The sequence below is a fragment of the Carassius gibelio genome, chromosome B16 (genome assembly GCF_023724105.1).
Source record: "Carassius gibelio isolate Cgi1373 ecotype wild population from Czech Republic chromosome B16, carGib1.2-hapl.c, whole genome shotgun sequence".
In the NCBI taxonomy this organism is placed as follows: domain Eukaryota; kingdom Metazoa; phylum Chordata; class Actinopteri; order Cypriniformes; family Cyprinidae; genus Carassius; species Carassius gibelio.
The window spans coordinates 16,311,039-16,327,173 of NC_068411.1; the positions used below are offsets into that span (position 1 = coordinate 16,311,039).

At 37.7% G+C, this 16,135-nt stretch overlaps 1 protein-coding gene across 1 annotated transcript; it reads right to left on the minus strand.

The window, feature by feature from the left end:
* Positions 1–35: 35 nt before the first annotated feature.
* Positions 36–16,042, minus strand: si:dkeyp-77h1.4 (uncharacterized). The gene is made up of 9 exons (XM_052577833.1): positions 15,838–16,042; positions 12,739–12,791; positions 11,224–11,244; positions 10,834–11,106; positions 7,295–7,591; positions 6,051–6,338; positions 5,779–5,957; positions 5,247–5,348; positions 36–5,124 (listed from the first exon to the last, which is right to left on the minus strand). The coding sequence occupies exons 2-9, from the start codon at positions 12,782–12,784 to the stop codon at positions 4,168–4,170; spliced, it is 2,163 nt and encodes a 720-aa protein (XP_052433793.1). The 5' UTR covers positions 12,785–12,791; positions 15,838–16,042; the 3' UTR covers positions 36–4,167.
* Between the last annotated feature and the right edge of the window lie 93 nt (positions 16,043–16,135).

Sequence of the window (16,135 nt, forward strand, 5' to 3'; positions counted from 1 at the left end):
CTGCTGTGTCACAGGTGTGAGGGAAAAAAATACAACACATTTTAAAATCATTTATTATCATTTGTAGGCATGAAATAAAGGAAGTATCACTTTTACAAAATGTTTATGTGTTGTGTTTGTGCAAAAAGGGACTCATAAACTGTAGAGCATCACTCGGGTGGAATAAGGAGAGGAAAAGAGAGGCAGAAACCTCTCATGCATGCACCTGTGGTACACAACTGCACGTCCAGTTTACGCAAAACACACACAACACCACAGGATACTTGGGCTTCTCATACTCTATACATTCTCGCCGCTCATTTTCCTTACTCTTGAGAGATAATTCCACACCCACTGAATTCTGAGTTTTGATTAAAGGGAAAGGTTCATCCAAAAGTGAAAAGTGTTTTATTTACTCACCCTCATGTTGTTTCAAACCTGTAAGACTTTCTTTCAGTTTCAATTTTTTTTCTCCATATTATGAAAGACAGTGGCAAAAATTAGTTTTAGTTTTTAATAATTTTCTCTTTTGGATGAACTCCCCCTTTAATGCCCTTTAGAATGTTTTCAGCCAATCAGGTCTTACCAATGGAATGGAAAGATATAGGGTGACACAAAGAATGCAACATTTTCAGTGACATCCACAGCAGGAATGTTTTACGCAAAGGAATTATCCAATCAGAGACTTGCAGAGCCGTGCGATACATGAAAATCTGAGTACTTTTAGACGTCTACACACTACCTCCTACATATGCATGACCACACTAGCACAGACGGACACTATGGAAGCATGCAATGACAGACTGGAATGACGATGCATCGTTACTTCAGTGTCTGAACTTTTTAAAGCGCTTTGAGCAAGGGAAAAGTGCTATATAAACTGATTTACTATTCCATTGGTGTAGCCTTGAGTGCCGACTAAATCAAAGTGACGTGTAACACAGCTATCTTGGCATCAAAACAGATAGCAGTCGGGTACCACTAGACAGAGTCCGTTCTGATAGAAATCTCGCACTGTGTACTCCCTTAAATTGAATCTGAATTTAATACTACTTAAAAAGGAACAGCAATTACCAGTCAGCCGGGGAGAAAAAGGACATGGCTAATTGCATTGAAATGACAGCTATCCAATGGAGTTTCTTTCTAAACACACTGACACACACAAACATACTCACATGCACTTGTACAAACACATACAGGCCTGATGTTGCCAATAATGAATAACATCTATAATCTCTCTTCATAAATACCAAATTGCACCCACATACATACTGTACAACACAAGCATCAACACACAAAATAGAAAAACAGACCGTAATCATGTCATGATACAAGAGTTATATCAGTGGCAGTGTCCTGAAGGGAAGCGGATATCTTAACCACGATAAGACACTGTGATGATTCAGGGAGTGATCAGAGGAATATTGATTTTGCCTGGAAACATGTGTAATGTGCATTACCGGGACGCACTTAAGAGTGAAATCATTTACTGGAGATGAATGTAAGGGGATGTGAAATCAAGCTCATGCTTAACTGCCAATGGGATTAACTGAAGGGAGCATAACAGTTATGCTACTCTAGGTTCATAGGTTTTGTACTGTATAAATCTTCTCCTGTCTGCCTGCCTGTGAATCATTGTGAGAAACTAAAGATTCTGGAACTTGAAGACCAAACTACAGAGCCTCACAATACAGGGGGTAACTTTAAAGGTAGCCTCAGTATTTTTTTCATTTTAGTTTTACTGCTAAATAAATTAATAACACTTCTGAAATATGTTTTAATATCCGCCCAAACAGCTGTGTTATTTTACATGGAGTGGGTCATCTCACAGGTGCCGCCGTGTTGAAATCACATGAATACCTGAATACTGTGTTATCTCTTTATCTCGAAGACACTCTTATTATTAGACACTTTCATTCATTATAAACTGATCACAGCTGACTGCAGAGCATTTCTACAATGGTAATGTTAACCTAAAACTATTGGTTTAACATTATTCTACCTCCACATCACTGGGTGTCAGTGAAGGTCCGAGACCAGTGTCTAATCGACCAGTACAACACACAAAAATTACTGAGTGCATCTTTGACATCGCAAAATATGGTTCAGGTTTGCTCATAAGCCATTCCGAGTCAGATTTTTTTATGTGTATCACATTTTGTTGTGTCATGGATATATCATAATTTTACATTTTAATGCTACAGTGCTCCTATGGTTATGGCATCTAGGGTTTGTGATATTTACATAATGAGATATGACACTAAGACTATATGGGTTTCAAGTGACATTTCCTTGCACTGATATTAAAACAGCTGTTAAAGGCTGAGAAAGAACAAGGCCATTTTCAGAGGTTTGTGGGAAAGGCATTGCCAAATATCTGAATGAGTTTTATAAACCTTTGATTGCATTTCAAACCTTGTGCTTTGCCAGAAATCGACTTCTTTATTTAATGTCAACATACATTGTAATGTTGTTTAATTAGTGGTTTAGTACTTTAGTCAGGCTTAAATGTGAGGTAGTGATCATCTTCAGTTAGACAATCTAACCACAAACCTCCGCTCTGTCAGATCTGCCCACACTTTAAGACGTTGTTACAAATATGGAGTTAGCTACCATCCCCACTACTCACTGTGATTTAACATCAGCTCCCACAGATAGTGTGGTAGGAGCGGGTTCCTGGTCTCATGCAACATTAACAGGCAGTGGTGTTCAGGTTCTACCGGAGGCACCAGGAATATATGTAAACTGATATGTGAGACTGTATTGTCTTACAACCATGACTATAAATCCAAAATTATTTGTGGAACATTGTAGCAACACAAACAATCTAGATCTTCTTACAAACCATGTCCACTTGCTCCTCAAGCAAATTTAACTAAAGAAGACATTCTGGGGTTACTTCTCTTCTAGCTCCACCTGCAATCACTGCATTTTCAACCCAAACGCACCTAATTTTTCAGTAATTTGTCGTTGTTGAGTAAATTTTTGATTATGGGATTAATTCATCAAATGTGTGCAATTGATAACTTTTTTTTTACAATTTAGAAAGCCAATTCAGGTATTTGTATCGCAGTGGTGGAGAGATTCTGTCACGTGTCAGTAAAAGTACAGCATATTGCAGTAGTCTGCTGCAGCCTTCACAACTGAGCCCTCGTTCAATATTTTGTCGCATTTTCCACTTCACCTGATTTGCATAATTGCTTCTGTGAAGCACCAAAATGGTGCAAAGATCAATTCATTCCAATCACAATGCACCAGAAAGAGTTGACAGCCTCACTATTTAGATTAATCAGACACAGCTCACTCAAAGAAGCAAACCTGTTTACATATACTGTTGCCAAGATTACAGAAATGTTTAAACTATTTTTTTTACTTCAAGCAATATTTTTTTTTTGTTATTGACTGAACAGGAAATGTGCACGTGTCACACCTCTGGACAAGAACATCCATAGGTTGGATTGATAGAAGAAGATTCTCAAAAATGTCCTCCAGGCACAGAGTCACAGATTAGTCTATGAAGGATTTATTCTTTTTTTTGGTCAAATGGTATTTCTTCCTTCTGCTTTGCACTTCTGTAGTTTTCTCATTCGTCTCACTTGTCAAAATGACACGTTGAATTGCATGGGTCCAAGTGATACATGATTTTTCCACTTTTCAAGTCCTCTGACAGTATCAGTCAAGATATTTGGATCTCCAACTGGTCGAAATGGAGCAGAAATGATCTCATAAAGAATGAAAATGATTAATGTCCCATGTTCCTGTGTGCCTTTCCCCAAATTCAACCACAATAACTTGGATTACGGAACCGATAATATAATTTATTTTCTCAATATCTTCATGCAGTGATGTATCATTTCTGTGAAGGGAGATTTGTCTTTGTACACTTTCTTGGAATATCCCAGACAGCCTCCCTCATTCTGTTTTAGATTAGCCAGAGGTGTAAGCTTGGAAATGATTCTTCTCTCGAACTCTGCTACAGGGTGATTACATATTAGTAAACTGAGTGGGTTTACAGTGGATCTTTCTATTGATGCATGTTAATGGTATTAAAAGTGAGACTCAAAAGACTGAGTAACCCACCCCCTTAGAAAGTCATTTAGCTCTTCTTTGTTGTTTAGTCTAGTGTCTGGATTGTCTGTGGTGGTTAATACACTAGGAGGAGGCAGGAACAGGGCTATGGTTTTAATCTCAGTTGGTGGCAGCTCCATCAGTGCTTGAAGGTGGTGCACTTTCGTTGGGGGCAGCCGAGTCTAGACCTCCACTGGAGATGAGCTCAGGAGTTTTAACTGAGCTTTTCCCAGTATCAGGGGTTTTGGGAGGGGTGATGCCCTTCACATCCAGCCCAGGAGATATGGGTGCACTTGGCTCTGACATGATGTCAGCCTTGGATTCAGGGGTACCATTTGTGGTTGGTTTTGAGTCGAGAATCTGTTGGACTGGTGGTTTAGACTGTGGAGTAGGTGAACTTGGTTTAGGCTCAGGAGAAACCACTTTAGGATCCGGAGTCTTGGGATCAGGTGTTGGGCTCGCAGCGGGTTTCTGTTCAGGGGTGCCAGCTTTCTCTGGAGTGGGTTCAGGAGAAGGTGAAACTGCTGGTTTGGCATCAGGAGTTGGTGTTACTGCTTTTGGAGGTTCAGGGGTTGGACTTGGAATTGGTTTAACTTCAGTTGTTGGTTTCGGTTCAGGTGTCACAGGGTGCTTGGGTTCTGGTGATGGGCTTAAGGTCGGTTTTGTTTCAGGTGGTGGTGAGATGGTCATTTTTGGTTCAGGTGTAGCGGCGGGTTTGGGTTCAGGTGTTGGTGTGACCGCAGGCTTGGGTTCAGGTTCAGGCGTTACTGGTGGTTTGGGTTCGGGAGAAGGTGGTGGAGGAGCAGTCGACTTGGCCACAGGTGCTGGTTTCAGATCAGTGGTTGGTGATGGTTTTGGAGGTGAGGGGGCTGTCTTTGACTCTGGAGCTTGACTGGGAACGGCTTTGACATCAGGGGCAGCAGAGGAACTCAAGACATCAGAATCTGCCATGGCAGCTGTTGGGGCATCAGTGTCACTGTCAAGGGGGAGCCCAGTGGTATTGAATCCCACTCCAGAGTCACTGGTCTCCATGTTCCTCTCTTGAAGACTTGGGTCTTTAGTAGATACCTCCAAACCCTGAGGAACATACTCAGAACTTAGTGTTCCTAGAGCATTTTCGCAACCTAATTTAGCATTTTATATGCAACAAATGCTTGGGGTTTAGGTATACAGATGTCTTTTAGCTTCCTGGTTCTCACCTTAATGCTGACCTCTGTGCTCTGTGATTTCTCAGTGATGTCTTCTTTCTGTGACAGGGCCGGGGCTTCCTCATTCTGATGGGTACATGCATCTTTGACAACCTGCAAAAAATATGAGCAAAGTGCTTAGTGTGTAAACCTTTTTTCGTGCTCCTTTCATGTTGGAGAAGACAAGAAATACAAATGTGAAGCATAAGACAAATGTTTGTACTTTACATTTCTTACATAATGACACTCCAGCATAAAGTAATTTAATATATTGTAACTTTTTTGACGCCATACAATATTCACAGAAATATCCCATTCCATTTTGGCTTTGACCATTTTCACCTTTCATACAAACACATAATAATAAAGATTGATAAATAAAAATGAAAACTCAAATGAGCCTTATTTGTTTGGAGATGCCACTTATTTTGAATCTTATATTTTGCATCTAATGCAATGACATTAGTATATTTCTAAGTCCAAATACAGTTTAAGGCCACTGAATATTTATTCATATTTTGGTGGTAAGACATGTGGTAAATACCTGTCTGAAGGCATCTCCCTCCACTTTGCCTGCATTCTGGGCTTTCTCCTCAATAGCTCTGGCCTTTGCTGCACGTTTGCGTATTTTCACCAAACATGACACCAAGCACACCAACAGCAGCAACACCAACAGCGCAACCAGAGAAATGATGACAATGTAGAGTTTCGGAAGCCTGTACGCTGAGAGAGAAAGATAGACATCATTAAGTCCAAAGCATGAAAGTTAAATGAACTATTCATTTCATTTCCCTTTGTCACATTGCATGTCCTCACGTATTATCTCCAGGTGGACATCAGACACCAGGAATCCCTGATGGTCAGTCACAGTGAAAACTCCAGCATCGCTGGCCCTCACATCCGTCAGAAGACACAAAGAATCCTCCAAAGACAGACGACCCTCAAGATCCACGTTAGGAGGCAGGCTGAGCTCTCCGTTATCCATAATCAAATACTTATGTTTATCTGACTGAGGGATGTACAGAAGGCGAGCTAAAGAGCTATTCATGTGCAGGTCGATTTTTAGAGTGCCACCGGATGAAAGGGTCGCAAATATCTGATGTGCTGGTAGAAAGAAAGAAGGAAAGCTTTTATTAGAGCTGAGATGATGTCATGAGAGCTAAGAAAGAAGGAAAATAATCAGCAGGCAGGAGAAAGCATTAATATTTTAGAGAATAAATGCTGCAGGCAGAAAATGACAGACTCCATTCCATCTGTCTCTCTTCCTCTTTTTGTACTTCCCCTACTATCCTTTCTTCTGATGTTTTATAACGTACCAGAAGAGTTTTCCACTGACCGTACACTTTTACAAATAAAAGTTATTTATTGGCATCAGTGGTTCCAAGGAGAACTTTAAAAATCAATGAAAGCTTTTCATTGCACAAGAAGTTCTTTATAGAGGAAAATAATTCTTGTTCTTTACCCTAAATATTCTCTACACTGGTTCTTTTCAGAACTGTTCACTGAAAGATTTTTTGGTGAACCCAAAATGGTTCTTGTATGGCCGACACTTTTAGAAGAGTGTATATTACATACAGACAACCTCCAGCTTTTTTTCTAACTTTGGCTCTCAGAATACCAGAAGTTTTTCTACGATGAACGCTAAACTGTTTATTTGAGCATTGACCCTGAAACATTTCTCCTACACTAGTGTCAAATGTCTCAAATCACTCTGCGTCCTCTTTCTCCTCATGAAATCAAATAATATTACCACAAATCAATACTTCCATTTATTTATAGACATGAAATGTGCGGGAAAATGTAAAGCTATTTGGTTAATAGTACAAAATAAATATCTCATCAGAATGATGAGATATTCGCAGCCTTTGTGTTTAATTTTAGATTATTTATTTTATTATCCTTCACATATTTTATTTCTCCTTCCAAATGTCCTCCAAAGCTAATCGTATAGTAATATTGTATCACAATTACAAATATTATTAAAATTATTGCTGTGCTTGTTTCGGTCAGAAGGTCAGGATTAGTGCGTTTTCCCCCTTTTCTCTTCTTCCCACTCTCACCTTTCACGTTCAGGCAGATCTTCTTCTGAACTTTCCCAATGGAATCACTAATAGTGTAACTGCCTTCATCAGCCCCTGTAACGGCACGCAAAGTGAACTTTTGAGGAGTGATCTCAGCGCGTTCCTGGTAATTCTCCTTGAGCGTTCCATCAGCATTCAGCAGTTCAATGGCTGGCAATGACGTCTGATTGGCCTCCACGGTGCTATTGCGAAAGCCCACACGCACCAGCTCCGAGATATTTTGCAGCAATACATGAAAATCTAAGCCGTAATTAATGATTTCCTCATTAGAGCAATCTGAAAAAATGAGAGAGAGGAAGGAGATGAACCCATGAGATAAATGAGATGTGGTACTTGCCCTGCATTTGAAAAGTACATTGTATGAATTATTAGATACTATGTACACTGAAATGCTATATACGTTGTCTGTACTCCCTATTAAATTTTTTTTTTACATTTGTCAGATGTAGATGCCAGACCTTCTTGACTGTGTCCAATAAAATCAATACAGCGTCATGTTTTGACACCTTCCAATGAATTGTCATTCAAAACAACTTTTAATTATGAGGCGCCGTGTAGGCTCACAGGCTTGAAGACTTCGCTTATCAATACATCCATAAAACACGTGCATATACACCTATAAATTACTCACATCACTAACATGAAATCGATAAAAAATAAAAATATAAAATGTGTTCCCAACTAAGTCCCAGTCCCACTAGTGAGCTTAGGCATTTTAAGAATTAAGGTATAGATCAACTAACACGGTCGATATAAAAGTGTTTAAGCTACTTGCACATATTTCCGAATTGGAATATCATAGATTTCATAATATAGTGAGTATGTTTTCAAATATTTTGAATAAAACAGGAAAAATAAAATAAAAGCAATCTATGTGTCATACAGAGGCTGTGTTGTGTCACAAGACAAGCATGAGGCGTCGCCATGGAAACAATAAGGCGGTACATTCTAAAATAACGGTCGCCTAAAGAAACTCACGCTGGGGCTCAGCTAGAATATTTTAAACTTGTGCGAAAGGGTTTTATTTCTGAAAATGGCTAAGCTCAAGTGGGACTGGGACTTACCGTATTTTCCGGACTATAAGTCGCACATTTTTTCATAGTTTGGCTGGTCCTGCGACTTATAGTCAGGTGCAACTTATTTATCAAAATTATTTTGACATGAACCAAGAGAAATGAACTAAGATAAATGAACAAAGAGAAAACATTACCGTCTAATGCTGCTCAGTGCTCTTGTAGTCTACACTGAAACATAGAGCGCCCTCTTGCTGCGGTAATGTTTTCTTTTGGTTCTTGGTTCTAAATAAATGCGACTTATAGTCCGGTGCGACTTATATATGTTTTTTTCCTCATCATGATGTATTTTTGGACTGATGCAACTTGAGGTGCGACTTATTGTCCGAAAAATAAGGTAGTTGAGAACACATTTTATATTTTTTAACTAGGCAGGACATTTTACTCTCTCTTTCTCTTTGTAATTTGTAAAGCTTTTTGGAAGGTATTTCATGAAGATTGCATAGAAGTTAAATTCTCACCTTTTTCTAGATCAAAACAGCCAATTAACCTACTGCTGGCGAGTGTGATATCATGGTCCATGAACTCGCTGGTGTTCCGAAATGTTCAGTGTCTGAGATATTTGGTGTCATTGAGAATAAAGAACTATATATAAAGACTCTATGCAGTAACAACTATTTAACTTTTTTTCTCCTTAAAAAAGGTTTCACATGGAAGTGCATGACAGCCTACAGTTATGTGGAGAATCTGTTCGTTTTAATGAATGTATATGTTACAAATCAGCAGAGTTTGATACTTGCACTTCTGCCTGTTATTTTTTTCCTAGTTTGCAGAAGCTCTTCTAATGGGGGAGACTTACATTTTCTCAAGTTATATATGAGCCACTATTGCACACATACATGAAGTCAGACATGGGTAAACATTATCAGAATTAACTTTTGGTTTTTTATCTGATGCAGGGGATGCACCACCATACAGTATATGATTAAAGACAAAAAAAAAAAGTGTATAAAGACATTTTACAACCTTTTTATAACTATATAGTACATTTTATCTACTAAATGTATCATTTTGGGCCAAAAATAAATAAATAAATAAATAAATTAGAGAGATTAAGAATATTTATATTCCAGTTCATGTGTGTATTAAAAAAAAAAAAAAACCTTCAGCTTTCGCTTTGTTATTAAAACTTTTTTTTTAATGATTGAGCAAACAATAAGGAATGACACAGATCCCTGTCCATGATTGCAAATGCGTTTACTTCCGTTCACACTTAAACGACTTCCTTTTACACTGAAAATTCACGCACATCCACATATGAAAGCACTTGCACATATATATATATATATATATATATATATATATATATATACTGTATGTGTGTGTGTGTATGTGTCTGTGTGTGTACACAAATAATGCATATGTTTTTCTTATCTGAACTGTATACGTTAGTAAATGTTATTTTTTATGTATGAGCGAGTGTTTTATGACGCACGGATCCAGTTTATATGTATGTGCGAGTATGTGCAGATGTGTTTGTATGCAGCGAGTTTATATGTATGTGTGAGTGTTTAATAGGTGTATATGCACGAATTAAGTTTATATGTATGTGCAAGTGTTTGTAGGTGTATGAACGCGTCAAGTTTATATCTATACGCAAGTTATTCACAAGTGTGTATGCATACATTGCTAACATTATATGTATTGGTATCAATTTCATATTAGTGTTCACGTGTATTTTATACATGAATTTTTGAACATCCAGTAGTATGCGTGTATATGTGAGTAATTTATAGGTTTATATGCACGTGTTTTATGTATGTATTGATAAGCGAAGTTTGATTTAAATCCTACACGGTGCCTCATATTTAATTATTAAATTAAAACCCCACATCTTTCGCATACTTCTACAGTATTATTAGAAGTTTATAATTAAATTCCATTTTTCACATTTTTGTTAGATGGTCAAGTAGATCCATCAAACTAGTTTTTGTGAGAAACTGTCAAATTAAAATTTTCTTTAAATTATGGCAGATATACATTTAGCAGAAACTACAAACCAGCATATAATGAATGACAGCTTTGCTATATTCTTTTTCATTTAATCAATTTGATCTGTTTAATTTTAATGTTGAATGACATTGAAACCCCATAGAAAATAAACAGAAAATAAAACACAAGCTCAGTTTGACTTTACTAAGCACTTCCTTTATCTGACTAATTGTTGAAGGGAAAAAGGCCAAGTGTCAGTAAGCACAGCTGATAATGGAAGAAACAGATAGTTGGGTAGAGAGAAAGAAGGATCTTTAGGTAGAGAAGAACGGAAGGCAACCAGTGTGGCTTGACAGAGCTACAATTACTGCAGCAGGTCATTAAACCTCCCTTACTGTTCACCACATGACTTTCTATAATAATGGAAGTCACTCAGAGCTATTCTAGTGCGTATGTGTGCCCATGCAATCCAGTGTACAAGATGCTGTACAAAATGTGCAAATTATGCAGTACCTCTAACATAGAGTGTGATGCGTGTAACGTCCTCTGGATTTTGGTTAGATGTGATGGTGTAGACTCCTTCATCACTTTCTCCAACATTCTCCAGGATCAGGTGGCTCGAAGCAGAGTTGAGTTTGGCACGGGGATCCACCACCTTTCCAGAAATCATCAGAGTCTTCTCATGATCTTGGACAACCGAAGACCTGAACGTCACGTCAGCTCCATCGGCTGGCACAAGGATGGAGAAATCTTCCCTAGAAAACAGAGTCCGCGAATTCTCTTGGGCTACAAAAAACACAAAGATATATACATATATATATATTTATTCACACTGTTGAAACTGCTTCTTTTTGTTCTTAACAAAAAACAAATATTCAAAAGTGACTTGTGTTTATGTTTTACCTTTCAGAGTTGCAGAGAATGCTAAAAATCCAAAAAGAAAAGCACCAATGTTTAGATTAACACCCATTCATTAACAGCATAATGTGACATCAGCTAGTCAAATCATATGGAAACTGACCATGTCCTTAAACTTTATGCAATATTTGCATATTAATTATTACTACATTTACATTCATTCAATTTTACAATTTTATTTTTTTATTTGAAAGGGACATTGCTCATTTATCATCAATCAAAATACAGTAAATAAGCCAAAGTTAGCCCAACAGGCTAATTTTTATCTTTTGCCCCGGATTTAACAAGACACATTAGTTAAATTAATTTAGAAATCAATTATGAAAATTAACCACTGCTATTGACACCATTTCATATTGACAGTAAAGGACCCTTAATATTTATATTTAGCAGATGCTTTTATCCAAAGCAACTTACAGTGCATTGAGTCTACATTTATGTGTTTACCAGTATGTGTGCACCCTGGGAATTGAACCCACAACCTTCTGTGCTACAAACACAATGCTCTACCACTGAGCCACAGGAATGCTAATGCAAGAATTAATATTTAATAATAGTGAACAAATTCCATTTGGTAAAGGTACAAAAATGAACTTTTTCTATTTGGAAATATGACCACACATTTCAGCTCTGAGTTTTGGATTGAAATTCAAATCTACATGTTATGAAAAGAGCTTTGCTTCAGAAAAAGAAGTATGACTAATATACTCATTAAAGATGGCACTTTTAATACCCCGATCATACTGAGTAAGATATTCATTACATAACTAAAAGCTTTGTAGATATGGTATAAACCAGTGGTTTTCAACCTGTGCGCCGTGGTCCCCTAGTGGGTCGCGATGGTATTGCCGGTGGTATTGCCGCCAATTACTCTTAAAAGAAATAATAATATTGTTCATATATAAACATAATAACATAATTTCATATATAATTAAATTAGAAAAAATAAATATTAAACTGTAACTATGCTTCCACTATTCAAGCTCACTGATTGGTTTAAGAATAAACCAATTTATCTTAGATATTTTTGCTGCTTATGCTACAGAACAACAGCAGTTGTGCCAAGCGGTGCCAGCCTGAGTTATTTTTTTTTTCATTGCCAGTTCATTTGATAAAGACAGTTAATAATCTATCTTCTAATTACTAAGTTATTAACCAAACAATAGCGGGGTCAGTTAATTTTCGTGCAGTGGGCCGCGCAAACATATGTGTTAGGTTGTGTGGGCCGTGAGTTAAAAAAGGTTGGGAACCACTGGTATATACCATAGTCCCTGCATGTGGCTGAATTCAGTACTCCCGTGCCATTTGAGGGAACATTACAGCACTAACACTTAGAGATGATGAATTGTGCATCAGTGCTATAATAAAAAAAATCTACAACAGCTATTAACATGTCAGAGCCACTGACCTTAACATCTCAGTAAAAAAAAACAACACTTATGTAATGTTAATAATGATATACATCAAGCACTGAACGGATTCACAAGGAATCTTTCTTACCTGAATAAAACAGCACGCTTAAGATGAGCAACCTTAGATTCTGCATACTGGCTCTGAAAACATTTACACATGGAAATGCATTTACATTCAAATAGCATTTAAATGATAAACACTGACATTGTGAATGTGTAAGTTTCACTGGTGTGTTGCTAAAGTTTTCTCGCATTCCAGACAAAAAGAATAAAACCGATAGCAATGGCGGTTTTATTGGCAGATGGACACAAAACGATTGCTTTGATGTGGAGCAGTGAATAGGGTATAACAATTTACTTTATGTTAATGCTAGACAGATGTCAATGGCTCTGTTTTTCAGCTTTTATGGCTGATGTGTAAGCTCTGGCTTAGATCATCTGGCCATGGATCTAAAAGAGCTCTGTTGACAAATGAGCCTCTTTAAAGAGCTATTTGGACTTGTCAGTAATAGTGGGTTTATTGGCTTGTCTTGTGCATTGCACAATCAACATTGATCTGGATTCTCAGAGGGATCTGTAATAAATAATAAGCAACAGTTTTGTTTCAGTTATTTTATTATTCAGATTCCCAGTTAAGATATCTCAGAAATAAATGTCATCATAAATTATATAGAGTTGTCTGTAATGGAATGAGAAGCATATGACATCAACTGGGTGGATCATTATCTTCATAAACAGAAAGAGAGTTTATGACGAAGACATAAAACATTTGAGAGAAAATGAAATCCGACTGTTTGTCTGTTAGTCTGGGTTGTTCAACAAAAAGTCTCTCTGATGTTTAAAACTACATGGTGTTTTAATTTGGCAGATCTTCCAGAGCAGATTTCATGTGGGCTTAGTCATAACTTCCATTATTTACTATTTTTTATTGGGTTTTGAAAAAACAACAACATTTAGCCAATTAACCATTTTTGAGTAAAAGATTGAATAAATATATTCCCTATAGAAATGAAAATATATTATTACTTTTTTATTTACATTTACTTAACTGGAAATTTCCCCCAAAAAATGTGACTTATTTTTTTTTTTAATAATAAAAAGATTTCCTAAAATATTTTCAAATTTTTTTTTCTGTGACAACACTTATGTTGATAATGAAGATACAGAAACCCTTTTGAGGTACAAATTATAATTTGTGCTAAACTTACACTTAACCTAATAGGCTGTATAAATTGATTATAGGTGGTATAATGGTAAGTGTGATGTATGGTAATCTGCAGTGTGGAAATATTAGAACAAACACATTAATTCACAGTCTGAAAGAAGCCAACACTTCAAACATAATGACATAGAAAGAATCCTAAGAAAACCTTTGCCAGGCAGGGTTGCCAGATTTTCTAGACAAAAATCCTTCCCAATCTCATTTCAAGGGGGGTCCCCTGTTAAAAGTACATGTTTTTGGCAGGGTCCCCCTAGTAAAATTCACATTCCAGGGGCTAAATATCATGTTATTGAGGTTGCTTCAACCAACAGACATGAAAAACAACCCACAGCAACAGTGTTAAAGTAGCCCAATTTGGCAACACTGTTGCCAGGCCAGACATATTAGAGAGCGAAGAAAGCATCCAGAGTAGCAGACATGCATTTAGGCCATTCAGTTTTTTCACAACAGACTTCTCCCCAGACGCTCAACTATTGCCTTTTTATTCCCATTCAGTTGCAAAAAAAAAATTATTATTTTTAAAATAAAAATTTAGAAACCCAGCAAATTAGCATCTCTCTCTCTCAGACAATAAAACGCATGTGCTGATGTGTAAATGCATCAGCACTATTTTAGTTTAATATGGACAAAGTGCCATCTGGTCCACTTACATGCTTTCACTCTCTCTCTTTCTCTCAGTATGACACCTCTTACAGCAAGATCACAGTTCCTCTCCTATAAGACGCAGCATGCATAAAACATGGGCAACATGAAGGTAGAAATGCAGATCGGGCGACAGGATGCTCACATACAAAGTGCTTTTCTCCTGTGCACAATACAAAAGATGAATAGGAGCTCAAATCAACCTGCTGAAGATATATGACCTGCAATATTACATATTGGTATATTATGCCAGAAGCAAGCTGTGTAAACCAGGGAAATAAAAAGAGATGAATGGGAGCTCGGGGAAATCAACCTCAACCTTTGGAAAGGTGCTGTACCAAATTCATACATGGTTATTGATGTTGGAAGCAGTTCATCTCCTAAGAGACTAGGATGGGGCATCTGGAAATTACTTCCACATCATTCCATTCAGACCTAATTGACTACACTATCTCCTGGATCATAATCTATTTTAAAGCCTTGAATTAGATCAGTTCGAGGCTATACTTTAGTTAAAAGGGTCTGATATATGAAAGGCGATGAGATCATGGTTGTGTCTCACTACATAGTGAGCTGACTACCTAGGCTCCATTTTTAGGCGTCATTATGGTTGAGAATATGGCGTATAGTTCAGCATCTGAATGGGTTTTGAGACACAGTCCGTATGTGTTAGAAGCGGCGGGGGCGGAAGCTCACATCTCCCCCTCTATCCCTGACGAAAACCTTGTGTTACGATCTTTTTCCCCTCCCAATCATAAAACTATTTGCCAGTCAAACAAATTTTCTGTCGGTCACAAGCTGGGAAAGATCGCCTACACATGTAGGGGTTATGATGGTGCACAGACGACCAAATGATCCAGACCAGTTGAGCCGCAGTGCCGGCAAAATTAGCTGTGCACTCCCTGAAAATATCAAATCTAGCCCAATTCATTATGTTATTATTGAAATTATAGTTATAGCTTTTCTTGATAAATATTTATATAATTATATTTTTCCTCTCATCGATAATTTTCCTGTAATTTAATGTCAAAGCGTATTTTAATAGCAACATTTTATGTTAATGCAGGATTCTAACGGGGCATTTAATGTGATGCTATGCAGAAACGAGCGCAAATCAATTCCTCAACAAGCCGAAATGCTCTTCCAAATGACCAAATTATGCATCTTACACTTGATTTTATTCGCGTTCCAACAGCAACTTTATCAAATCGGAAAAGTACCAGACGAAGCAGAAACTGCAGAATTTAACCCTTCAATTCCTGCAAGCAAAAGCCAGATGCCCATTTATGACATCTCTGCCGCAAAAATGACATTCTCCCTTACCGTGTTCACCGCTCGCCTCCAATACCCTCCTCAGCTGACAGTCTGCAATAGGAGGAAATTCCGTTATTCGTTCCTTTTTAGCTTGCTATCTATCTCGAAGATCACTTAAGGACTAAGAAGCACCTCAGGAATCTGTCTGCTATCTTGCGGCGTCTCGAGTGCGGTCGGTAAAGCCCGGCGCTTCAACCCCTTATGGGCGTGTCAGCGGATCTGAACACACACAGCCAACCTTCGCAGAACCGACGTGAAGGTCTTTAAGGTGTTCTTCAGATCGATTCATCACTGAGACCAACGCCCA

Excerpts from the sequence above, each read along its gene's own strand:
- si:dkeyp-77h1.4 (XM_052577833.1), bottom strand. The coding sequence starts at position 12,784 with ATGCAGAATCTAAGGTTGCTCATCTTAAGCGTGCTGTTTTATTCAG. Across the intron at positions 11,107-11,223 it reads ATTCTCTGCAACTCTGAAAG|CCCAAGAGAATTCGCGGACT; the intron begins GTAAAACATAAA and ends TGTTTTTTGTAG. Across the intron at positions 5,958-6,050 it reads TGTCCACCTGGAGATAATAC|CGTACAGGCTTCCGAAACTC; the intron begins GTGAGGACATGC and ends TTTCTCTCTCAG.